Genomic DNA, 24,868 nt, shown 5'->3' on the forward strand with positions numbered 1-24,868 from the left:
CCAAATGAATAAGACATTAGTGGTTGGTGAGAATTTAGTTTATTCTGTAAAGATTCAGAGCTGTAGAAAGGACGACACAACAGTGTTCTACGATCAGACTACTTCCATAAAAACTTTTTGTGATCATTTACACCGCAAGTCCAGATTCCATTGACGTCAAACCAAAATAAATTTTCAACATTCGACACAAGTGCATACACTGCTGGTAGGAGATCAGACTCCAATTTCACTTTGGATGGTATAGCACCGTTCTTCGCTATTAGCAGCTTGACAAAGATGCAGCTTAATAGGATTCATGTAGTGGATGTATGTTTATATAAACAAGAAAATTCAGAGGAGTGTAAAGATCTGCTCATTTGGCTCTCTAGCTAGCACAATGTCTCACTCTCTGTGTCTTGGGTTCAAATTGAGAATTTTGCTTTTGAGGATTTTTCTTCCCAGCATCACCATTACAAATGATTACAGCTTAAACATCTCCAACTGTACAAAAGCAGCACAAATTTTATGCTTTTTTTCTTTTCTTTTCACAGAAATAGACTAACAATAACCACCAATAAACTCGCATGTACTTTTTTTTTTCTTTTTCATCCTCCTACATATCTGGACTGCACAGTAGCTGAAAAGCAAGGTTATGGACAAACAGGTCATAGAAACACACAGATGGAGCTGAGTAAGGCAACATTAGCGTGACAGGCTTGTCTGTTCAGTTTGCAGGGCAGTGTAGTGTATTGATTTTGACTGAGCAGTCAATAGTAAAGCAGGATTTTTTTTTATTTATTTTTTTTTAGCATCACTGTCTTCATTAGTGCATTGTATATAGCCTCTTGCATGTAGCTGAACTGCAAAGTGATCAACATTTACTGTATACAGATCCAAAAACATGTTTGATTGCATCTGGACTTAACAGTGACTATAGAAGAGTAGATAGTTTGAAAACCAAACAGAAAAAGTCATTCAAGGCAGTGCTGAAACACTTTTTGCTAAAAAAAAAAAAATAAAAGTAAAAAATATTACAATTCTAACAATAACATTTTTGACACATCGCGTGTTTGTCCAGTCAGTACAAACCATTATCTATAGTGCATTTTCCATCACACACATACACTTTTATATATATTATAATAATTTCTCCCTATTGCCTAAAAACAATCCCTCTCTGCCCCATCCTAAGCTGTCTTCTTTCATTCAAGTCAGTTTTCAAGACAGTGTGCGTCTTTTCTGTCTTTTTCTTTGATCCCTCGCGCTGACCTCATTGTGCACCCTCCCCACACGACCACAAAAAAAAGCGTAAAAGCCTTAAACATCACAGGACTTGAAGGTGAAAAGTTCTTTCTTTTGACGATGGCTGGAAGTGATGGCAGGTGGAAGAAGAGGAGGAAGGGTGGGGGTATTCACAGTTACAGTCAGAGTTAAACGGTCCAGCTACAATCACATTTGCTGTCATTACAAACACACTTTGTTCTTTTTTGTTTTTTTGTTTTTAGGACCCCGAGGCCAAAACCAGTTTTCCGGCATCACGTTGCTCAGTTGTTCTTCGTCACACCTCCAGCAGCTCCATCCTTAGGTGCTCTCTGATAAAATACACAAACAAGCAATATGCAAATTGTGAGGAAGCAGCAGGAGGAATCTGGTTGTTTAGTATTGCTGTACTCAATCAGGCCTGTGTGTGTTGCCTGGGCTCTTTATTTTACTAAACACAAGAGAGATTTATTCACACGTATTAGCACAAGTTCTCATTCTATAATTCAGTGGCTCCAACTCCTGCTTCTCTAAAAATAGCCTCCTAAACAGAGACCTCTGATTGCTTGAATAAGCTCCTCAGCATGGGTACCTGTACTTCTGCTTCCTTTCCTAATGTACATCTCATAGCAACTCGACAAACATGCCATGCTTTTGCTGCTCCACCTGGCTCACATTCAGAGCTGACTGCTCCACCTCACCAAGCTTGTAAAATGCCACAACTCAAGTACCTGTCTTGATTGGTGTCACGCTGGGGTTCGATGAGCGACTCATTTGCCATTTGCTGCTGGAGATCCTCCCCTCTGTCTGCCCAGGGATCCTGTGGGACTCCCAGCTGTGCGGAATGCTCAGCTCGTGCACTGCTGCCCTCTGACCTTGTAAGAACCGGCAATGGGGAGTACGAATCCTGCCACACGGCCCTCTGCCCAGCGTTTGGCTCCGCCTCTAGCTGTGCGTCTTCACCTATGACTTCCTTGCAAGCTGCCGCCGAGCCCTTTTCAGCCTCGGTTTCCCTGTGGCCACTTGTATCTTCTGACTCCGAAGGTGGACGCTGATAGGTCTCCAGCCACTTCAGCTGTCCGTTCTTGTAGCTATATCGGCTGTCGCTGAACCAGCGCACCACCTCGGACTTGGGTAGGCCTGTCTGAATGCTCAGCTCCTCGTACTGCAGACTGCTGGGCCAACGGGTGCTGGAGAAAGCTTGTCGGAGGACGTGCAGCTGCTGGGGAGTCTTGTTGCTCCAAGGGGGGGAGAAGGAGGAATGACAAGCCGAAACCTCAACATCAGCCTTGTGTTCTTGATGATTGATGTCCGATGTAGCCTCTGGTTTATTCATTTTCAGCCTTTTGAAGTTGATCTTCACTGGGTCACCTTTGAGCTCTGAAAGGCTTTTGTCTCCAATAAACTGGTCGTCCTCCTTAATGAGCTGCTGTAAGATTGACATGCCTTTTGTGGAAAAATCTTTGTTTTTACTTTCATCCGTGATGGATGAGTTACTTTTGGTGATAACCTTGGTGCTGGTGCTTTCAGTCAGGCTTTCATTTGTGTGGTTCTGGTTAGAGATGCTGTCATTTGTTGATTTGGTGCTAATACTGTTGTGGTTGGTCTTTGTTGGATCATTGTTGGGTTTGCTGTCAGCCCGCTCTGGTCCGCTGTCTTCATTGTTGCAGCTAGGATTGGGCTTGCTGGTGGTTGTACTGTTCGCTTCACTCGTGGCACCGTTAGAACTGCTGGATCCGAGCAGTGAGCTGTTGCTTTTGATGTTTGGCTTGCTGTTGTTGTCATAGACACAGTGCTCATAGTTATTGCTGGGGGCCATGCAGTTCGCACCGTCGGCTGGGCTGCTGCTGTGCGTGCACTTCTTGGCGATGGCCTCATTACCGTTGATGCCGGAATAGCTGCTGATGCTGCTGCTGCTACTGCAGCTGCTGCTGCTTCGACTGCTGCTGGTGCTACTGACACAACCGCTGTTTCCAGCCGCCTCCAGGCCGTTGCTCTTGTCAGGCTCCACGGTGGGTTCAGTACTCTTGCTTTGTACCTGTGCTGTTCGGATGATAGACGGGAACATGGCTGGTGCCACTGGGGCAGAGTAGGAGACCCGCGTAACATGGGCGTTGGTTGAACTGCTGGCTTGCGTGGCTCCGACGGGTCTTGCTTTTACATTACCGAATGGAAGTTTGGTCACCTGGAAATTTGGTCCTTTGGAGCCTGGATGAGCAGTGTGGTGGGTTACAATGTGATTGCCCTGTCGTGGTGCAGCAGGTTGCTTTTGAGGCGCGCCCCCTTGGAACACAGTATTGAACATCTTCCTCCTGGCTTCTTCAATCTCTTCAGGAGACCAACTGATGCCCTGCTTTAGCCTTTGGGCCGTAAACCACAGTTTGATTTGCTCCTCAGGGAACTCTGAAACCACAGTTAAGTAGCAAAGCTCAGCTTTGGTCGGGTAGGGGAACTTGCCAAAGGATGTCTTGAGAAAGCTGCTGGTGTCCATGGCGGCATCATAGGTGGGGATGCTGCTGAGAGGGATCATCACCTTTGGAAGATCTTTAATGGAGTCAGAAGAAAGCGAGGAGTAAAGGGAGGGACTGTGCTGGTGAAAGATTTGGTCGGGCGCGGTCGAGGTAACCACGTGATTGACGGCATTCCTCGGCATAGCTGGGGCACCAGAAAAACTGAGAGCCCCATTTTGGAGTTCAGGCACATTAGTATCTACATCCTTTCCCATGTCTATCTTTAGTACCTCCACAGTGTGAGAAATCACAATCTTTTTGTGCTCCCCCTTGCCTTTCATCATCTTTGCAATTGGTGTTTTGGTAAGGGAGATCCCAGACTCTCTGTAGTCTTCTCCGCTGTCCGTGAACAGACTTTGCTCCACAGTTGTGACTCCATCTCTCTTGTTGACACTAAGAGAAGCAGTAATTAAGCCCTCCATTATCTTAGGATGGGAGTTGGCATTGTGTAGCGCAAGAGCCTCAAAGCGCACAACTGACACTCTACAGTTTAGGCAGTAGAAGGTAGGCTGGGCCCTGAAGTCTAAGTGGCAGTTGTGCATGTGATCCAGAAAGTAGTTCAGATCTCTGGATTCAAACCTGCAGGTCACACAGCTGTATGTACCTCCTTTCTGTGTTTCACTGCCACTTTCTGATCTGGAGGAGCTCGAGACGTGGCTTGTCTCCTCTCCGGAGATGCTCAGTATGCTGTCCTCTGGGATTGTTGGTAGGAGTTCTGGAAGTGAGCCCAGAATGATTTCCTCACGCAAATGTTTGGATTTGGATGGTATCATGCAGGGCACAGTGGATTTCCTCTTGCTGGCCATAGTGCAGCTTTTTGTGAATGGGACTGCCAGCGATTGGTTGCCTGGTGGGATGAGAACAGAGGGTGGGTGGATTGTGGAGAGGGCTGAATGAAGCTTAGCGTCATGGACCGGCCACTATGATATCACAGTGTTTCCTCATGCCTGCTCTCACGTCTAGATTGCTGTCACATGGATCGGTAGCTCCGTGTAAACCTGCAAGAAACAAGCACAAAAAGGGAGCATGTAACTGTCAGCACACCCACACTGTGACAGCTGGAGATACACAGTAGGACAACAATTACAGAAAAAATATTTTATATAAGCTTTATTTTACCCATATCTAACCAGAAAGTCAGATTTTGAAAGTGTAAAACCATTTTTCCCCTCATACCTGCTATAATTAAACATCATGGTGAACATGCCTCCATACTGCAGATGTTTACCTTCGTTTGCCTAGTTTTAGAGCATTTAAGGCTCAATTTCATTTAGGATTGATGGGTTTTGTTTGCGTTTATTGTACCTTTATACTTTTTACATACTCCTAATTATATGCTTGCTTAAAATAACTACAAAATGCAACAAAATCTCTTGAAACAATGTCAAAGTATCTCAAATACTGTTGCTTTGTTTGAAGAGATTTTTCTTTTTTTAAATGTGACTTTCAAAAGAAAACAATTAAAATCTTTTGAGATTTTCTGTTACAAAGAGACAGCTGAAACAAATAAGTCAAGAGTGCACAAAACATTTAATTATCTCCATGCAAAGCTGCAAAAACTAACAAAGACATCCTCTAAGGAAAGATTTAAAATGTTTCCTTTTTTTAAACAGATTTTTCTCATTAACAAAGGATTATCAGCATTGCTTATTCTTAAACTTTGCCCCCTTTGGGCTACTTAACATACACAAAAATTCAAATCTTTTCACCCAAAACTCTGTGTGAATTACATTATTGCTCAGTGAATCAATTGCAGAAGGTTTGGAATACAAGCATCACAAACACTTAAAGTCCCACTCCAATCATCTTTTGATCTATTGCAAAAGCGTTCCCAGTGGTATTTTAACTATAAAGATGACATTTTTCGCTAAAATTGAAAAACCTGTGTTGTTTTCTAGGACATAGTTTCCGCAGAGCAGCAGGAGTTCTTCAGTAATCCCCCTCTAAATTGTGGGCGGGACTGCCATGGAGCCAGCCTGTCTTATTTTCCCATCATCCCTTTGTTTAGACCTTCTCTTGCCAGCTTAAAGGCCCTCACACCCCCAACTCAAAATTACCAGTGCAAGAAAAATAGTGAGCAATATTGGAGCTATCCAGTCGTACAGTTTTGAGCCAGATGCCAGCTTAGACAAGGAAAACAAAGACGTACATGAATCTATTTGTCTGCAAGTGGATGCATCTGAATCAAACAGAGCAGGGAGCTTGTGGCCTTCCGGTCGTAGCACCTATGTCACTTCTACAGGGTTTTTTCAACTGCACTTTTTTAGTCTGCTCCTGATTCCCAATGATTTGACTTAGAAATGCAATTTTAAGCTTCATTTTCTTTATGTATTTTTTTTAATCACCTAAACCACAATTTTCATTGGAGTGTGTCTTTGAATGCTTTAAGTCATGCTTTGTTAAATAAATATAATAAAACTGCTCTTTCATCCAGATAGTAAATTCGTCTTCTGAAAAATTACATCATAAAAATCCCACATGCTGTCTAATAAAACATCAGTCAAATCCTAATTGCAAATCTTATTATTTACATTAACAGTGTAGGTGCAGCAACCGCAAACAAACATGTTAGCAAACATATACTATTATGCCATTTTTAACACAAACATAATTTTTGTTTCGCTTTAGTTCAGTTATATCCATTCATTCATTTTCTGTACCGTTTTTCCCTTTCTGGGTCACGGGGCTGCCGGAGCCTATCCCAGCCACTTGTGGGCGAAGGCAGGGGACAACCTGGACAGGTCGCCAGTCTGTCGCAGGGTAGAATGCCCACAAACACACTCATTCACTCTCACACTCATACCTATGGACAGTTTAGAGTGACCAATTAACCTATGAAGCATGTTTTTGGATGGTGGGAGGAAGCCGGAGACCCTGGAGAAAACCCTTGCATACACGGGGAGAACATGCAAACTCCACACAGAAAGGTCCCCCGTTGATGTTGTTTTTCTAGTTCAGTTATAAATAAGACTAATTAAACTCCACCTGTTATGGCTACCTGGAGGCGTGGCCTCAACAGTGCTTCAAAATGTTCATGTTAGTAGTTCAGGGATCAACAAAACAGAAATGTCTCCTCTGATCTCCTGGAGGTGATAACTTGAGTCATTTACCCTTTTTTTTCCTACAAGTTAGACAAAGATTCATGTATTAGATCATAAATGATCATCTGACTTTATTATAATATAATTTGTCTCTGTGGATTAATGAATTATTTCAGCAAATTACTTTAAAACAAATTGAATTCAAATGAAGATCTTTAAAAAAAAAGCACTCTAATAGAAATGCACATACCTATTTGTCAGTCTGTAAAAGCTTTAGTTCTGGCAAAGGATGGCTACTTCTGGTTTCACCCAGAACAGGTAAGTGGTTTGTTGGCTCCCATGGGGAGCCTCATATTTGCCTTGTGCTGCCAAATTAGATCAGTCCTCACATTAATGTGCATATGCTGTAGAAGTGGAAAAAGGTAACCTGTGTAGTTGTTAGACTAATTAATTGCACTCAATGATAAAAACCAAAGCTCTAAAAGCATCTAAAACTGGTGAAAAAAGCAGAGAGAGACTAAAAGTCCAACAAATGAATTCAAGAGATGCTTGATATTGATCTCTAACCTTAGAGCAAAATTAAAGCCATATACAGATGATGCAGTGTTTTGTAACTAGAGCACCTAAATAGATCTCCACAGTTTAAACTAATAAGCCAATTCTTTCCAGGGTTTTAAATTAGGGCTATGGTGCCTATTTTAATTAGTCTTAGTGTAACATGTTGGTCTTTCCCACCCAATGATTCCAGATCTGCAGACTCAGCTCATTTTTGAGGGGAAACATTTAGACTCGATTTACAACTCATCTGTTTTGGGCTCAATGCATGGGTGAAAGGAACCAGATGGAAGTGAAGTTTGTCTTAAAGGATACAAATCTGGAGCAATAAAAGACAAAAGGTCCACATTGAAGTTGTATTTTTGGTTAAATCTTTGGCAGGAAAAGAGATAAGATTTCAGAACTATATGTCTTGAGTTTTAAAGGTTTATGTTAATCTCTGCAGTCAGAGATGTGGATGTACTAAAGATCTACGTAGAAACATTACATCTTCAGAGAATCGGACTCACTAGAAATGCTGCAAATTCTCACCATTGACTGTATTTGAGAACTGGATTGTGTGAGTTTGAAGTCAACCATATAAAATGACCTACAACCAAATTTTTTTGGAGCTAAACGACTTCAGTAAGAAATTATTGGTTCGAGTCGGTCTGAGTCATTGTTTCTATGGCAACCAATCACACAAATCAAGGGTGAGCTTGTTGGAAGTCCACATCCCCTACCACTTGAGAGCGAGCTACACAAAATATGTCAATCAACCGTTTTGAACGTTGGATGTGGGGACCAGCAGGCGCCACTAACTTTCGTGGTACTTTCTGTTTGGAACGCCAGGGGGAGGGGTCACTCAGTCCAGTTTTTATATACAGATTCTCACCTCAAAGTAATATCAAGACTTAGCTCAAATTCTAAAAACCCATAGATTCTGACTCAACCTCGAAACCTTGAGTGATAACAGATGGATGTTTGAGAACACTGTTACTTTATTTAGGCTGTCATTAAAAGCAAGCTTTAAATGACATAAAATGCAATGAGAAGTAATTAAAGCTTGTTCTAGCTGTTAGATAAAAGTGGCTCGGTACATCTTAGTTTCATCAGTGCACAAAAATGCTAATTTATAAATTAATTTCTAAGTAGCTATGTTTTTTGAACCTAACATGTTAAAAGTAGATTTTTCAAAAAAGCATTTTTGAAGATATTACACTGAGCCAGATGTGGAGGAAGTGAGTTTCTTCACACACGTGGACACACACAAACAGCGATCTGTGTGTGGGTGGAAATCTTAAATGAAACTGTAATGAAAGCATCAAACTAAAAGAATTTAGTCCTTTTCTTTAAAACAAGTATTTTGAAGTTAATTAAAAAAGTAAGGTCACCAATGCCTGCACAAAAGAAGGTTGAATAAAACTCACTCTCATTTTCAAAAAATAAAACAAGCCACAATTTTTGCACAAGGTTATTTCTACACTAAAACGACACAAAGCTCCGCTTTTAAAATTTCTAATTAAACATGTCAAGGTAATCTACACAAAGCTCCTTTGAAATAAAATTCATTTTTGGTCTGGCTCCGAGTTGTTTTGCCTGCCGATCTACGTGAAGCTTTGACTTTTGTTTAGCCGTCACTTTTTATGAATTCGCACACAAAAAAAAGACTGTACCAATCACGCAGAGCCAGAAATGACAGGCTGTGATATTTGTTTTTTTCCCTGGAGCCAAAGGACTCTCCTCTCTAGTTTCTAATGATATGTGACATCAGAATTATTTTTAGCTTCATTGCAGCCATAAAATCATTTAAATGCTGCTCAGAAGTAAAGGATCAGGTGATGCCCAGTCCGTCCTCTGGAAAGGCTTAATGCTAGTAAATAAATGCATTTCACAGAGTCGCTCTGAGATTTCACACCTATCGAGCGTGATGTTCTCCATCATCGTGCCAAATGCCTTTAGTCTTAACAACTCACATGCATGGGAAATATGCGCCAGGGTTTGCCTACAAGAACCTGACTGTTATGTTTGTCTTAAAGCAGGCAGTGCAGCACTGGATATTGATTTCCTCTGCTCTGAAGTAGGCGCACAAAAGATGCATGACTGTAAATGAGCATTTCACTCTACAGAAGATGCTCTGCATCTACTGGAGAAAGAGTTGGAGACGGCAGCTGGATGGCTGTAGTGCCGGGTGTGCGTTACTGCTGCAGCTGGAGGGACAACAGCGCAGTTTAGGATTTGATTTCCTCATAAAGACATTACAAACACATCTGAAGCCACGAACAAGCTGCCGGCTTTGTCGGCGTCATCGCACATTTGTTCAGCAAGCAGCATGGAGATGCATTCATACAAACAAAACATGCGGATCAATGAGGGAGCAAACCCATTGGCAAACAGCTTCTACAAGCTTTTTCTGCTACGCTGAGGGCCGATGTGGATCGCCGCTGCAGTCTTATAGATCACCTTTTTGACATTATTGTTTAAAAAAAACTCTTTCTGTCTGGTTACGCCGAGGTGAAGATTTCAGTTGTTCAATACTGGAAAGGGTGTAAAACTAACGAGGGTGGAAAAGCAAAACGAGTGGAGACAGAGCTGTGCAGCCAGTGCCCTTTGCGTGAACCTTTGACACACACTTGCACTCTTGCTCAGCCTCGGTATTTCACTCTCGTCCTCATTTCAGAGTCAGGGGATGCATTGCTGTATGGTGTGGCGCTGAAGACTCTCATCCCTGCATCTCTCCACACCACCCTGCAAGCTTACAACCCTGGGAAAATCTTCTACCGCTTAAATTCAACAAAAACACCACTACAAACCTGCTCTGTGTTGAAATTCAGCATTCTTCGCTATCTTGCTCCCCGGCGTCCTGGTCAAAAAGAAAATCCTTTCACATACTTTCTGACCATTTTTTAAAAATTTCCTTTTGGCCACAATGTCTATGGACTCTGAGTAACACTTTAACAAACACTCGTTTTACTGCATCCACGTGTGTGTGTTCACCATGGCCAGCTGGATAGTAAATTAAAGATGAACCTGTTCCAGAATTAAAACCGTCAAATGACTGCCCAGTGGTACACAATGATCCAAAACAAACTGCGATGCCCTCCCGTTAGCTGCCTTCTTTTAATTTCTACTGACTGATGCTGCTTTGTGACAGGGAAAAAAAACCAACGAAACTAAAAAAAATAACTGGGTCATCGGCATCTTATGCAGTAATCCTGGTTCACTACATCCAGACGCAGGCATGTGCTGTACGTTTAGCCGCCAGAGAGGTCATGATATCGTCTGACAGCTCAGCCTGTTAACCCCTGCTGAGGACAAGGGGTCCCCGAGTTCGTTCTGGTGAATGAGAGAAATGAAAACTTGCGTGTCCGAAATACAGATAATGACAAATCTGTTATTTACTGACAATAATGTCTCAGTAAAGAAACCACGAAACACCACTTTCCGCATGAGAAGTCCCTATATGAGCCAAACGTTGGGCGAGGTTATGTAAGGAATCAGGTCACCTATGAAAAGAATAGCTGGCTTTATCTGGCCAGAGCGACGTGCGATGAGACACAAAACAAAAGCTTCCCAGACAGAGAGCCTCTGAATGGTTTCCTCTGAAAGGCCAGGCCTTGTGTTTCAGCTACAAGGTAGACAACGCTCAAATAATCGCCGCCCTGGTGTGTCGTATGTCCTCGCCGTGGCTCTGTGACACACAGGGAAGAAAGTCTTTTCATCCCAGCAGAGTCGAGCGGAGGAGCCGCACAGCATCTGAAGTGACGGAGAAGTGGCTCAGCTCTCAGACGAGCCTTCTGAACACCCACGCTCAGCGGGAGCAGGGAGAACCTTTTTCTCTGGACGCAAACCAAGCTTCAGCCAGTCAACTTCTTCAAAACAAGCGTTTCAGAACAAATGGGATTAGGTTTTGTGTAAATTCTGATGGGGTTCCACCTAATTTATTAACAGGTTTTTGATTTTCCAGTGCCCCCTCTTTCTGTTTCTTAGAAAAAATGATATTAACATATCATTAATATTTAATTAAGGTTTCTATACTTTTCTTCTTGAGTGTGTTGTTCCCATTTGACCAAATCAATTAAGAGAAAGCAGCATGCTTCCCTCCCCTCATCACCTCATAAGCTGCTGCAGTAATTACAATAATACAACATAAAAAACAAGCCCAATCTCCAGTGAGCTGCTACCAGCAGAATAGGAAGGCGAGGCTGCAAAGTGGCTGCTAGACATTAAAATTTAATTCAAAACAGTCCACCAATTCAGGCGCTGCAAGATAGCTGGGTCACCTACAGCTGACATTAACAAACAGAGATTGGTGTTTTTGTTGTGCCGCCTGTCACATGAATGAGAACGTGAAGGCTGCGGGAGGAGGGAGGACAAAGGAAGACAAAACTCAGATGTTCTGTACTGAAGTGAGAGAATGACTGATGATAATGACAGGCTGTGCCGCTCCAATATTCCTCCCCGCTGACACCGCACGGGCGCACACACCCTACCACACACTCTCCCTCCTCACCTCGACAACATTTAGCACCTGCACCGCTCTGAAATCGCTCCCTTTGAACTGGGTAACTGGCAAGGAGAGTGTGACAGTGACGGAAGAGCTGAAAAATAAATAAAAGCAGAAATCCTCTGACTGATGACAACATTTGTTTTGTATGTAATCTGCTCTGACATTGATCTGTGGCTGTATTCTTAAAAAAATTTTTTTAGAGAAAAATGAAGGCGTTGGGCATTTTGGGGAAAACTCCTGGCAAATGGATTTGAATGATCAAAAAATCTGTTTCTTTGTATCATTTTGTGCCAAATCCAAGTCCATTACACAGATTAACGTCATGTGAGTGGATCAGCTGGACACCACATATGAGCGAAAAAAAGGGAACAATTACCGCCCCATGCATGGGGGAGATTGGGAACAATGGCGCCACGTCTATGAGGGAAAACGTGATGTGGAGCTGCGAGGTTCTTGATGACGGACTGTTTCATTTTTGGGTGCCTCCTGCCCCATCCTGCGGTTCCTTTCAGGAGCGTTGAATAAGTGGCGAGCTCCGGTGGTGCTGAAAAAAAACAATTCAGGATGATCGGGGTCATCGCTGCAGAGCTCGATGGGCCCTCACGTCTGACCAGCTCAGGACAATCTCGGACATTTCGGGTGTTGTCTTCATTGTTTCCTTCAAGGGGGCGTGCTTGTGTGAGTCCCACCGTCTGAGACGCAGGTGTTGCCTGCTGGTTTGCCCTTCTCCCCATAACACACAAAAACACGCTCTCCCCCCTTACCTCCACGAATGCAGCCTCGTCCACCGGGAGACTGGTTGGTGGTGCCACTCATGTGTTAACATTGCCATGGCAACCCCTCTCTTCCCCTTGCCCACCACGCGGCACAGTCACTTGCACAGAACCTTGTAAAACACACGCAATTTCTTGAACAAACTTAATCTGCAACACCCCACCCCAACGAAGCGATCTTTGAGCTTCTCTCTGACCATTTTTCCTTCTCTCATGGTTGTACTATGGAGGCGCAGCATAATAATGGAGCTCAACGGGCTACGAGTGACCTCCAGTCAGCTGTGTTTAAGGCGAGACGAGGCCTCGGAGCTAAACCATCTCACAGCACATCTACAGCACTCTGTCTGTCGGGGCAACTCTGTTGAACATCAGCGCTTTTGGTCACTGTTGACATCTCACATGGTTCTTCTAACCTTCTATCTGCAAGAACGAATGACTTCAAACTGTTTATGCAGGGGGAAAAAAGTCTGAGCCGTGCATCCTTTCACGGTCATTTGGATGAATAACTTTGTTCCATTCTGAAGCTAAGACAACAGGCTTTCATTAAGCAACTTGAGAAGAAAAGGAGGAAAGATGGCGGCATGCGGCACATGGTACTGTCCATTCTAAAATGGCTGACATTACAGCCTTTTTAGACTGCCAAATGCCAGCTCCTGCTGACCAAACCTTTCTTGCATGGGACAGAAAAAGAGGCAGCCCCCCCACAACCCTCCAGTAGCCCTGAGGTTTTTTTCTTTCTCTGCTTATTTTTTTTTTTACAGTGAACAGACTTTTCTTTTGGCTGGAACTGTGCAAATATGCTGGTGTAGCAGAGCTTTTCAGCTACCGAGCTTCAATATGGTCCGATGACAAAAGCAACAATAATAAAAAAGGATGAAAGACCAGAATAAAAGTAAACCTGTGTGGAACGCCGAGCTCTTTGAGAGGAAAAGTAGGACTCGCTGTTGTTTGGGGAGAATTTTCAGTGAGGATCAAGAGGTTTTTCGCCACCAGGGATCATGTTTGCATAAAACAGCTCTAAAGCAGATCTGGATATTATTGGACAGCTCCTTTTCTCCTCTGAACTCAAGGAATGTTTTAGTCTGTGTCAGTTAAATCTCCAAATCATGACCGTATGACCTTTTTTGGCCGTGTTCTGGCACCAAACTCATTATGAGCTGTGGGAGTCACACAACAACAGGGAAATCACAACAAAACCGGGACAGAACTGTTTTCCAGGTACGTCTGGCATGTTTGTGGACAGGGAGTGGATTCTGCTGACCATTTGTGTCCCCATTTACCAACACTTTGCTTTGGCCATAGCAAAAACTATGAGCTGCGTCTAATTGCAGGAGTGCAGGATGAAAGGCAATATGTCTGGCCTCATTAGAGCAGTTCCGAGAAGGGACCGTTCCCAGGGATCCACAAAAAGGGAGTTCACATTCCCCCGGTGTGAGCATCCTGCTGAAAACCTCCACGGGCCAACCTGGTCTGGAAAAAGCTTTTTTTTTGTCTTTTGCCTGCACTTTACATATGAAATCGTAGGAATGAAGCCTGGACTGTGCTTTCTATGCTATGGGAACCCACGGTCCAAAACACCAATTCTCTGTGGATCATGGTAGTAGAACAGTTCCAAAGTCATTTCTGTGACCCAAGTTCTCCTAAACAAGATTACATGGTTAAGCCATTAAAAAATCCTAAATTTAGCAGTGATTCAAGCTGCCTGCTTGGATGATTTGGAGCAGGCTTTGTGTTTTTGGACACTGGACCCACAAATGATTCACTCAGGCAGCATTAGTCAGCAGCAGAGCCCCCCCCCCCCCCCCCCCCCCCCCCCCCCGGAAGGGAGAGGGAGACACATGGCAATCAAGCTGGGTCAATATTTACGAACAGATAGAGAATGTGCCACACCATCACACTAGCTGCTAAAAAATATAAATTCTACAAAAGGTGCAGCTTCTCTGTTGCAGGCGCGCGAGCTCCTGCGCGCGTGTGGCAGCGGCGCATGTTGGATGGAACACAAGGAAATTTTGGGGGGGAAATGAATCCTGCGCGCAGAGACACGGGCCTACCTTATTATCGCTCTGGCACGAGGAAGAAATCTGTGAGCGATCACTAGATGGAAATTGATAGTTGTCTATTTTTGCACCAACAACTTGGTAGTGTATTTTTGGTAAAGTGTATTTTTTGAACAGTTTAAAAAAGTCTTTCTCAACTAAAAAGCGCTCACGCGCGAGCGCAGTGTGGAAATGCCGCGTGTTGTGCAATAAAAATTGGCAGATACGCCACATAGTATAGCGCGAGAGGAGCGCACGTCCAGCCCGGCGGAGGATCCGCCGCTGTGGACCAACTGACGAGTTAACCCGTTTGGCTCCGTTCACGAGGCTGTCAGGGAAACACGCGCGGAGCCCAAAGCGATCGGGCACTCCACACATAACCTTATATCCCCCCCCCAAAAAAAACCTCCACCCCCCTTCCTCCACCTACTGTCGCCATTTTATACATTGGCGACTTCATATAAACTGCTTCCACCACAGCGCCAGATGAAAACGCAACAGCGATATACAATTTCAGTAAACAACTTTTGGGATCGCACCTCGTGGTTACCGGGCGGTTTGAGGGTTTTTGGCATTTTTCTTTTGGGAAGAGTGGATGTGTTCTTACCTCAGCGGTCGGTGGGGAAAAATGGAATCCGACATTAATCTATAAATGAATTATTCTGGGCAAGCGCCGATCGTTTCGCTTTTGGAAGAAGTCGAACAGGAGGTGGGAGCTCTCCTTAAGTGAACCCGGTGAACTGGCGTGAACCCGTCAGTGACCACGGTAAGGTAACATTACCTTTCCACCTCTCAGCTGTACGGAGACGGCAAAAAGAAGAAGAAGAAAAAAGAAACTATGGTCGACAGTGCAGGACGAGGGAGCTCCAAAAAAATCATAGCGAGTGTATTTCCTATGAACACGTGATGCGGAGCGTCATCCAAAATCCAAAAGCCCTTTCATCTAAAAAATTGGAGAGGGGCGGGGATGGTGTGCGTGAGTGTGTGTTATCACAAAAAAGAGGAAGGTATAGGCTGATCTCAGTGCACATTTGGGTACATCGCTGCGCGTCAGAAAACTGCAGCGCCGCCCACCCAAAAAATGCTCAACCAATTATTTTACTTTTTCTGTAAATGGTCGCCGTATCCAGAGTCCAAACAATTCCCTGATGCGTTACTATGGTTATGGGGAAATATTCATTTTAGGCTCAGGCCTGTCAGCCGACACGTTTTAAAACAGCCGTTTACGCACAGGCTCATAATGGCAGGGTGAGTTGGACAGATGCGCCGCAGCTGTAGCGTAATTTATTGCCAGACTCTGAGTTCAGCGCAGGATAACAGATTCTCTTAAAAGAAATATAAATTCTAAGTTGATGCTTGTTTTGTATGAAAGAAGTGCGACTTTGCGTCCGCAACCCTCGTGACCTCGTAGGCCTGCCGTGCGTAAAAGCGCACAAACAGAAGCGCTATAGGGAAAATAATCAACACTATACTTGCTATTAAAAAGACAAACATTTTTTTTATTTTGATTAAAAAAAACAAAATTAATTCCCCTCTAGTTGTTACAGACATCACCAATCAACCACCTTTGTGAATAATTTTGGCATGTGTGCATCAGGCTGTGATGAGTGTAACAGGTGGGTGGAGAGAACAACCCACTCTACTTTCATCCTCAATATAACGTTAATGTCTTCTGGGTTGGATGAACGTGCAGGAACATTACGTGCCTCGTATATTTAGGGAAGGTGGATCTGCTCTTCCCTCTCAGTTGATCCTCCTGGCTGAATTCAGACGTTGCCTGTAGCTGTACAAGGAGAGATTATCCATGAAGAGAATGAGTCACCTACCAGCAGAACAAAAACTAAGCCCATGCTTTTGACCTTCAGTGGAGTACATGTAAATCAGTGAGGGCAAAGTCTAGTTATACATATGAAATTGTTTGCCATCTGTGGCCAAATGGAGCAAACATAACCATCCAAGCAGAAGCTAGCCTTAACCGAATAAAATCTTTTTACTGACCAATCTAACAAGTCTTTTGAATGAGATTGTTTAAAGTCTCACTCTAATGATCTTTTGAGCCGTTTTTAAATCGTTTCCAGTGGTCTTTTAATCAGGATTATGATGTTTTTAGGCAAAATCAAAATCCTGTGTCGTTTTCTAGGACATAGTTTCTGCAGAGCAGTAATAGTTGATTAGGAATTTACCTCGTCTCGGGCGGGACTGTTGGTGGGGAGTACGCCTCAGTTCATTTTCCATCATCCATCTGTTTAATATGTTCTCCCACTAGTTTACAGCCCCTCACAACCCCAGCCTAATATTCCCAGTGCAACAAAAATGGTGGGCAATATTGGGACTATCCAGCTGTACAGTTAGGACCATTTGCCAGATTAGACATGGAAAACGAGGATGCAAATGGATCTAGTCCTCTACAATGAATCAGACTTGAGCAGAGTAAGGAGCTTTTGGGTTGCTTTAGGGAGTTCTACGTCACACTTACAAGCTTTTTCCAACTGCATTTTTTGTCTTTCCCTGATTCACAACAAGTTGAATAAAAAAAAATACGTATAAATGCAATTTTAAGATGACCTTTCTTAATATATGTCCTCCGTCATCAGAAAAATGCCACAAGAACATGGAAAAAAACCAACAACACGATTTTCAGTGGAGAGGGTCTTTAACTTAACCGTGGCTGTTTTTCAAACCATTAATTTACAAAGTGGTGAAAAGGTTTCTCCTTTACAACAACAATGTGAATCTACTGATTTGAGAACTTGGATAAAATTGCTCAGACAGATTCATTTGTTATCTCATTCATAATTGCTTTTAATTATTTTTTGTAATAACTTGTGGAAAAGTCTTATTGAACGTATTTCAATTATTAATAATTTAGCTGGATTTTCTAAAGCAGACGTTTTAAATTAAACACCTTTCGTAGCTTGTTTTTCCACACAAAGACAGGTAGGAGGTGACTGGATTAGTTCTTGAGATTACCAAAAAAACGTCAGAGTGAGAGCTCTTCCTTCTTTGCTACTCATGAATTACCTGACTGGAGCAGAGCGGAGACTTGTTTGCCTCCGAATGAGCCAATGAGAGATGAGTCCCGCGTGACTGACAACTATTTCAGCCAATCCAAAGACGCTATTCTGGTTTGACAACATCTAAACGTCCAATAGGAATTCAGGACGAGAGGGAACGGAGGGAAACGTAAAAATACAAAAATGTTCTCCCCGTAGGTCAAAACGTTACCTGTCAGGAAGAAGAAGAAGAAGGTGTGATGGCGCTGTCGCAGATTATAGATGATTCTCCACTGAGGCTGGGTCCAAACCACGCCAAGAACGACGGGCCGAACCTACAGGAGCTGTACAACGAGCGGCACCGGCTGGCTCTGGAGGAGTTACTTTCAGGAGGGATCGACAACTTTCTGGACTTCCTGAAGCGGGAGAGGATTCCCAACTTTCTGTCGGATAATGAAATCCAGGCGATCGGGAGCGCCGCCGTGCCCCCGCGGTGCGTGTCGCTCCACGGGGACGACCCGGCGCTGGAGCAGTCGCTCTGCAGCTCGATGGACTGCTCCTCTGTCACGTATTTCCCCGACGTGTCTGACGTGGAGCCGCCGCTGCTGGAGATCGGATGGCCCGCCTTCACCGCGGGGTCTTACCGGGGAGTCACGAGGGCCGTGGCGCACTTCCAGCCCAGCTACGGAGAGAGCATTTACAGCTGCAAGGAGGCTGCGAGGCGCATGATCAGAAGCGCCAAAGAGGTAAAAGCAACCCACAGTCTTTGATCAAACTGCATTTAAATAATGATGATTTATTCATCTATCTACAGTGGGGGTGTAACAATTCATTTGATCAACGACTCGATCCCTAATCATCGTGTGGTTGACAATACGATTTAGTGGATCCGATTCACTGACCTAAAATCGATCCAGGACATCTTTAGCCAAAAATTATTGTGAATCACTCAGAAATAAATACCTGGATATTTAGGGATGTAATGATCAATCGAATAATGGATAAACTGATCGATTGATCCACCCAGATCCATCTGTCTGAGGCAAGTTGTTAATCTAACCGGCCCATAGCATTAAACGCAGTTTCATAATGAAATAAATCGATTATGTCCCCATAGGAAAATAGCATTTGGATTGAGGTACAGTAGGTTCATTTTACTGTACAGTACATCACAGCGGACAACACACACGTGATGGCAGCAAAAGATCATCATGTGTAGAAACACTTTGAGGTGTTAGGATGTTCTAATAATGTTCCATTTGTATTATTTTGATGTGGAAAAACAGCAGTGGACTGAACTTTAGGAAACTAAGATGTGAATGGATTTGCCATTGAGTCTTGTTTGTTCGTACACATACTTAACTTACACTTGATCATATTGCAAGAAAAATTTCACCTGGACTGTTCAGTAGGAATTTATCTCCGAGTCACACTGGTGGAAGTTTTGACTAAAGATGTCCTGGATCCATTTTAGGTCAATGAATCGGATCAAAATAGACCAATACCGACTATGAATCAGATCATCAACCACAAATTATATGAATGAAATCATTGGTAAAATGAATCGTTACACCTTTTTTTTCCCTAAATCCCAAAGCTGTTGTGGTTTTCCTCAGACCTTGGCTATGGTAGTTCAACAACAACGGGGTTAAAAAAAACTGCAGGGAAAAAGCAAACTTCGCCTCCATTGTTTTTAAACAAGTCATGTTTGGAAAAGAATGATTTCTGAAAGAGGCACTTGAATGTGATTTGCAGCTTTAACTGCACCTTAGGCCTGCGAGGAACCTGCGTGCCAGATGTGCCTTGACTTGCTTTTGCTCCCCTACATCAAACTGTGCATTCTCTCTGTATGAATGTCTGTGTATTTTATTGTTTACATCATGACTTTACTCCATGTCTGTGTGTGATTGTGTAAATATTCCGCCATAATTAACACTAAGCTTCGCCTCAAACGTCCCACGCTTCCACTAAAAAAACACAAAAGTACACCGTTTATTTCCATGAAAGACCCACTTCGACGAAAACTGTGATTTCAACATGTTTTTAAAGCATTTTTCTCTTAATTATTTTTAAATTGTGAAAAAGCAGCTGGAAAAAGCTTGTAGGAGTGACGTCGAAGCTACTATGGCGAGCCAGAAAAGCTCTCTGCTCCGCTCCATTCTGATGAATCCACCTGCAGACAAATAGATCCACGTACGTCTTTGTTTTTCACGTCTGAGCTGGTATCTGGATCCCAACCGGACGTCTACATAGCTCCAATATTGGCCCCCATCTTCGTTGCCCCGGTAATGTTAGGTTGGGGTCTAGGGTTGGGCGATGTCCCCTAATTTGGCCGTTGACGATGTTTGCTGTCAACCATCGGGATGGACGATGACATCGTCGGGGGGGGTATTTTTACATTTTTCGTTCTTATATAACTGCTATTCGTTATTTTGCTTTTTTCATTTTATTTCCCAACTAATAGTTAATCCGCGATGATCCAGTATAAACTGAGGGAAGTGACTTTAACAGAAAAAGTAACAAACAAAATAGAAAAGAAGTGGTCCGCTCCTGCACTTAAACTAGCGAAGTGGACCGGCGGAGGGCAGATTTACAGCTTTATGTTTGATGGGAAGGGGGGGGGGGGGGGGGGGTACATGAGCGGTATGTGTGGGAGATTTAAGACTGCGATCCGTCCCGCAGCTCCAAAGCTAATGTTGTTAGCCCGTGTGTTAGCATACTGCTAATCCTGGCTACGTTCAGAAAAAGCACTGACCACACGGATTAAAATTCAAATGATGAGCGAAGAGGTGTTTCATAATAACCGTAACATTATTAAAAGCACGTTTAGAAGATCGTCTCGTATTTTACCGAGCTGACATGTCAATGTATATAGCCGCTCGGCGCTGTTATTGTTTTGTATTGAATCGTTACATTCAATAAAGTTTGGAAAAAAAGCCGCTCGGCGGAAGTTGTATCCTCTTCCGGTTTTCAAACTGCGCATGTGTGAATACTGCGCGTGTGCGAATGATTTATTCCGACCGAAATTGTGACCTTAGTGAACGTTTTTATATTCTGAAAACATTTTTCTGGGCCCATGTACACGGTTGGATTCTAATCCGACCATTGATCCCATCAAGATATTTTGTACGTGTAACCGCGGCTTATGGTGTCGACGCGCAACGTGGCGGGGGCGTGGCATCACGATGGTGGTCTCTCCATCGGGATGTCAGTCACCCATCACGATGGACGATGATATCGTCCATCGGCACAACCCTATTGGGGTCGTGAATGTCTTTAAGCTAGCGGGAGACCACAACAGATGGATGATGGGAAGCAGAGGCAGGCTTATTCTGCACCAACGGAGACATGAATTTTTAATGAACTTCTACCTTGCTGCAGAAACTATGTCCTTGAGAACGACACAGGTTTTTTGATTTAGGCTAAAAAAAAAAAAAAAAAACCACAATCATCATTAAAAGACCGCAAGGAACGCTTTGAAAATGAATCAAAAGATGGTCAGAGTGGGTCTTTAGCAGTATAAGAAACCATAAAATCATCCACAAAAATGTGGGTTCTCCTGACAGCAGCATGTGGATGACACTTGACTGAGGCAGTAAATCAAAGATAACTTGGTGTGCTCTCTTTGTGGCATTCTGGGAAATTCCACTCCTCCCTGTGAAAAAGCAAATCGGGGGATTTGGGAAGAATAAAAGAGCAAAAATCCCTTCAGTGCATCTACTTTTTCTTCAACAACCAAAAAAAAGTCATTTGTTTGCTAACCTAGCATTGCGGCCAATTTCCATGGCAACAGGCCCCAGTCAATAGAAAGCTCATCAGCACGCACACATTACAGGGAGTGTGTCTGACTGAGATTCACAACTCTGTTTGAATAAGGCCCTGTGTTTAATAACCACAAAAGCGCAGTCATGTGCTGCGCCGCAGCCTGAACACCAATTTGATTATATTACTTCCAAATTTTCCACTGCAGGTGATAGCCGTCGTGACAGACGCCCTGACAGACCTGGACATCTTCAGGGACCTTCAGGAGGCCTGCACAGCCCGCAGGGTCCCCGTCTACATCCTGCTCGACCAATCATGCACTCCAGCTTTCCTGAAGATGTGCAGGAACCTCGGCATTCGCTTGGACGACCTTCATGTGAGTGGTTGTCATGGTTAGACGGGGTGTGGCTCTGTGGAGCGCAGCGCGAGAATCAGATGGCAACCAATTAAAAATGTTTCTGAATCCCTGCAGCTAATGAGAGTGCGAACCATCACTGGAACAACTTATTACATGAGATCTGGAGCCAGGATTACCGGGGAGGTTCATGAGAGGTTCATGCTGATCGATGGGAACAGAGTGGCTACAGGTTCCTACAGGCAAGAGTTTAAGCTTTTCAGCTCAATTATTACTAATTCATTTGCTGGGGTTTTTTGCCGTAAGTGTCACAGTTTAAAAAAAAACAAACAGTTAATCCAATCAACTTTTTAACTGAGAACACATAATAAACGGATTAAATCCAAGAACTGCTTTTTCTCTAAAGCAGTTTTGTTCCCCTTTCTTCTTGCAAAAAAATAATTATGTTTTATCTCACTAATGTAAGAATTCAGATTTATAAATGAGAGAAATTATTATTTTAATTAAAAAAAAAACAAGTAATATGATTTTTTTCTTTTCCTTAAAGACTCTCACTGATCATTATTTTAACTCCTTGATGCCTGAATTTATCTCCAGCTATGAAAAAAGAAATCTCCTTTTTTTGCTTAAAAGTAGGTTCTGGTTGTTTGATACTTATTTGCATTAATGGGTTAAGCGTGTTCTCAGTGGACGCTGTTAATTATGATTATGCCATTTTTTGCCTCGATAGAAAGCAACCCCGCCCCCCTTTACCTCCCCGTTGTTGAGAGCTCTCTGTTTACACACTCTTCCCGCAAGCGTAGGGCCCCTCTCAACCCCATTATCGGTGCAACAAAAACAACGAGCGATATTGAAACTGTCCAGCCGTTCAGTTTTGATCCAGATTCCAGCTCAGAGGAGGGAAACAGACGTACAAGGATCTATTTGTTTACAAGTGGATGCATCAGAAAGTAGCGGAGCGGGGAGCTTGTGCCCCACCCGTTATAGTTTCTAAATCACAAACACTATGATCTTTTACAAACTAAATGTTTTCATCTGCTCCTGATGTACAATGATTTGATTAAATAAAGACTTAGACGTGCAGTTTTAATCTTAATTTTCTTTAAATATGTGTACAGGAACATGTTCTCATCGAAGTGGGTCTTTAAGTTAACACTCTGGTTTAAAATCTTTAAAAAAAAATCAAAAGTTTCTATAAACTATGAATAGCCTTTATGGGAATGATACCATCCTTGCTCAATGTGAATTATTTACCTGATTTCTGCGTGTTTTATTTGGGTAATCTTTGTTCTCACTGCTCTTTTTCTGTTTACATTTGATGCAGGTTTAACTGGTCTGATGGCAAACTGAACAGCAGTAACCTGATTGAACTCTCTGGTCAGATCTCTGAGAAGTTTGATGAGGAATTTCGCATTCTTTACGCCCAGTCTTTGCCTGTAAATAATCGTGGACCTTTAAGTTTCTGTGGCAGCAGCCTCTCCGAGCCCCTCCTCATCAAACCGTCAGTGGCCTCATCCCCACACGTGGTTAGAGATAGACACGCCGAACCAGTCTGCGTCACCAGCACGCCCTCCCGTAAGGCCCGAACACTGGCACTGCAGCCTCAGTTTGACGGCGCATCTGTAAATTGTCGTAAGGCCGGCCCCGCCTCCGACTCTATGGATGGAGACTTGAAGCAGCAGCAGATGCAGGAGAAGATCCTTGCTGGCTGCACGACGCTGCATTGCCCTGCAGATCTGCTCTCCGGAAACGAGGGGATCTCTTGCCACGCCTCGACGCAGACCAGCCAGTCAGTGACCGACAGCGACACCCAGACTGACCTGCAGCTCACGCAGCAGACGTCAGCGAGCACAGCACCGGTCCAGGACACCTCCTCCGGGCCGGTCTCGGCCACCCAGGCAGCTCCAGACACCACTTTAAAGGACTGCTTCCTGGAGCTGACCAAAGAGCGCCGGTACCGCTACTCTGCCATCCGCTCCAAACTGGAACACATGGTGACCGCCCTGTCGCAGAGGCCAGAGCTGGCCGATGTCACCAATCTGACTCAGGGGCTCGAAGGCCGCAGGCAGAGGATACACAAAGAGCGTCTGCAGGAGCCAAATCCCAGACTGCCTGTTGACAGCATGGGCACGGGCACGTGGCCAAGAGCCAGATGTGCACACTAGCTGGTCTTCAGGGATTTGGGAGCTGCAGCGTGGCGAGGGAATAGCTGTTGCAACATTCCTGCCTTTTTAGAGGAACGTTTTCGGTTTCTGAAGTCAAATTCTTTTTTATCAGACTTTCCAAACTTTTCCTTTCTATCTAATGTCCTGATGACATTTAATGTTACAATCCTACTGAGAGTGGCCAAAGACAAAGCTGTCTTTTTTGTAGCAGTGATGACACTATTTAGAATCTGCTGTACTGAGAGAATGTACCAAGATGCTTTCTTTAACTCACCTGAGAACCACTGTGCCTTAGAAAAATAAAACAGTATTTCTCTGCATTATCTTCACTTTTTTTTAACATGTAGTGCCGTCAAACCTGTGATAAACAGCACAGATGATTTTTGTGCTGAAGCAAAAAAGATGCCGTCACATAGTTTTGTCCTCAAACAGTTTCTGCTCGTTCTGAATCCGGAGAACGAGCTGCGCCGTGGATTACCAGCAAAGATTAGAATAAGTGCTAAACACACACACAGATGGCTTTTCTAAATGATCAGCGCTCGCTTTTCTACTACTCTTTATATTCACGGTCTGCAGATTAATTTAAACAAACACTGGCAGAGAAGAAAGAGCTGGGGGGAAAAAAAAAGGACTTTCAAGCTCAGGTCCTGCTGTAGATAATAAAAACTAAAGGTATGCTTAGAAAGCATTTGCTTATAAATGTGTCACTCAGTAAGTTTTATGTGAGTAATGCTTAACCAGAGAAGACCAAATGTGTGGATGTGGTTTCAGTTCACGAAGATGGAGCAGGAGTCGGTGAACGATGGCAGGATTTAGCTTCACTGAGGTCCACCTCCAACATGTCTGTTTGTGAGTCCCACAGCTTTTACTGGACAAAGAAGAACCCTTTCAATAACTGCCCTGCTGCCCCTTCAGAGTTTTTCTTTTCTCCCAGTCATTGTGTTGAATAA

The 24,868-nt window shown here is 43.6% G+C and overlaps 2 protein-coding genes across 4 annotated transcripts; one reads left to right on the forward strand and one right to left on the reverse strand.

Annotated features, from left to right (window-relative positions):
* Positions 1-20: 20 nt before the first annotated feature.
* zhx3a (zinc fingers and homeoboxes 3a) lies at positions 21-18,223 on the reverse strand. Of its 3 annotated transcripts, none has more exons than XM_011475405.3 (3): positions 17,869-18,223; positions 1,971-4,747; positions 21-1,571 (listed from the first exon to the last, which is right to left on the reverse strand). In XM_011475405.3, exons 2-3 carry the CDS (start codon positions 4,553-4,555, stop codon positions 1,538-1,540), a joined length of 2,619 nt encoding a protein of 872 aa, XP_011473707.1. In that variant the 5' UTR covers positions 4,556-4,747; positions 17,869-18,223; the 3' UTR covers positions 21-1,537. The 3 variants fall into 3 exon arrangements, with proteins under 3 accessions (XP_011473707.1, XP_078803707.1, XP_004069136.1); XM_078947581.1 differs by lacking the exon at positions 17,869-18,223 and adding an exon at positions 15,425-15,564; XM_004069088.4 differs by lacking the exon at positions 17,869-18,223 and adding an exon at positions 15,251-15,390.
* fam83d (family with sequence similarity 83 member D) lies at positions 17,897-24,238 on the forward strand. The gene is made up of 4 exons (XM_004069089.4): positions 17,897-18,382; positions 21,607-21,774; positions 21,871-21,995; positions 23,078-24,238. Exons 1-4 carry the CDS (start codon positions 17,897-17,899, stop codon positions 23,916-23,918), a joined length of 1,620 nt encoding a protein of 539 aa, XP_004069137.1. The 3' UTR covers positions 23,919-24,238.
* Positions 24,239-24,868: the final 630 nt, after the last annotated feature.

The sequence above is a fragment of the Oryzias latipes genome, chromosome 5 (genome assembly GCF_053564925.1).
Source record: "Oryzias latipes strain Hd-rR chromosome 5, Olatipes_Hd-rR_3.1".
Taxonomy (NCBI): Eukaryota; Metazoa; Chordata; class Actinopteri; order Beloniformes; family Adrianichthyidae; genus Oryzias; species Oryzias latipes.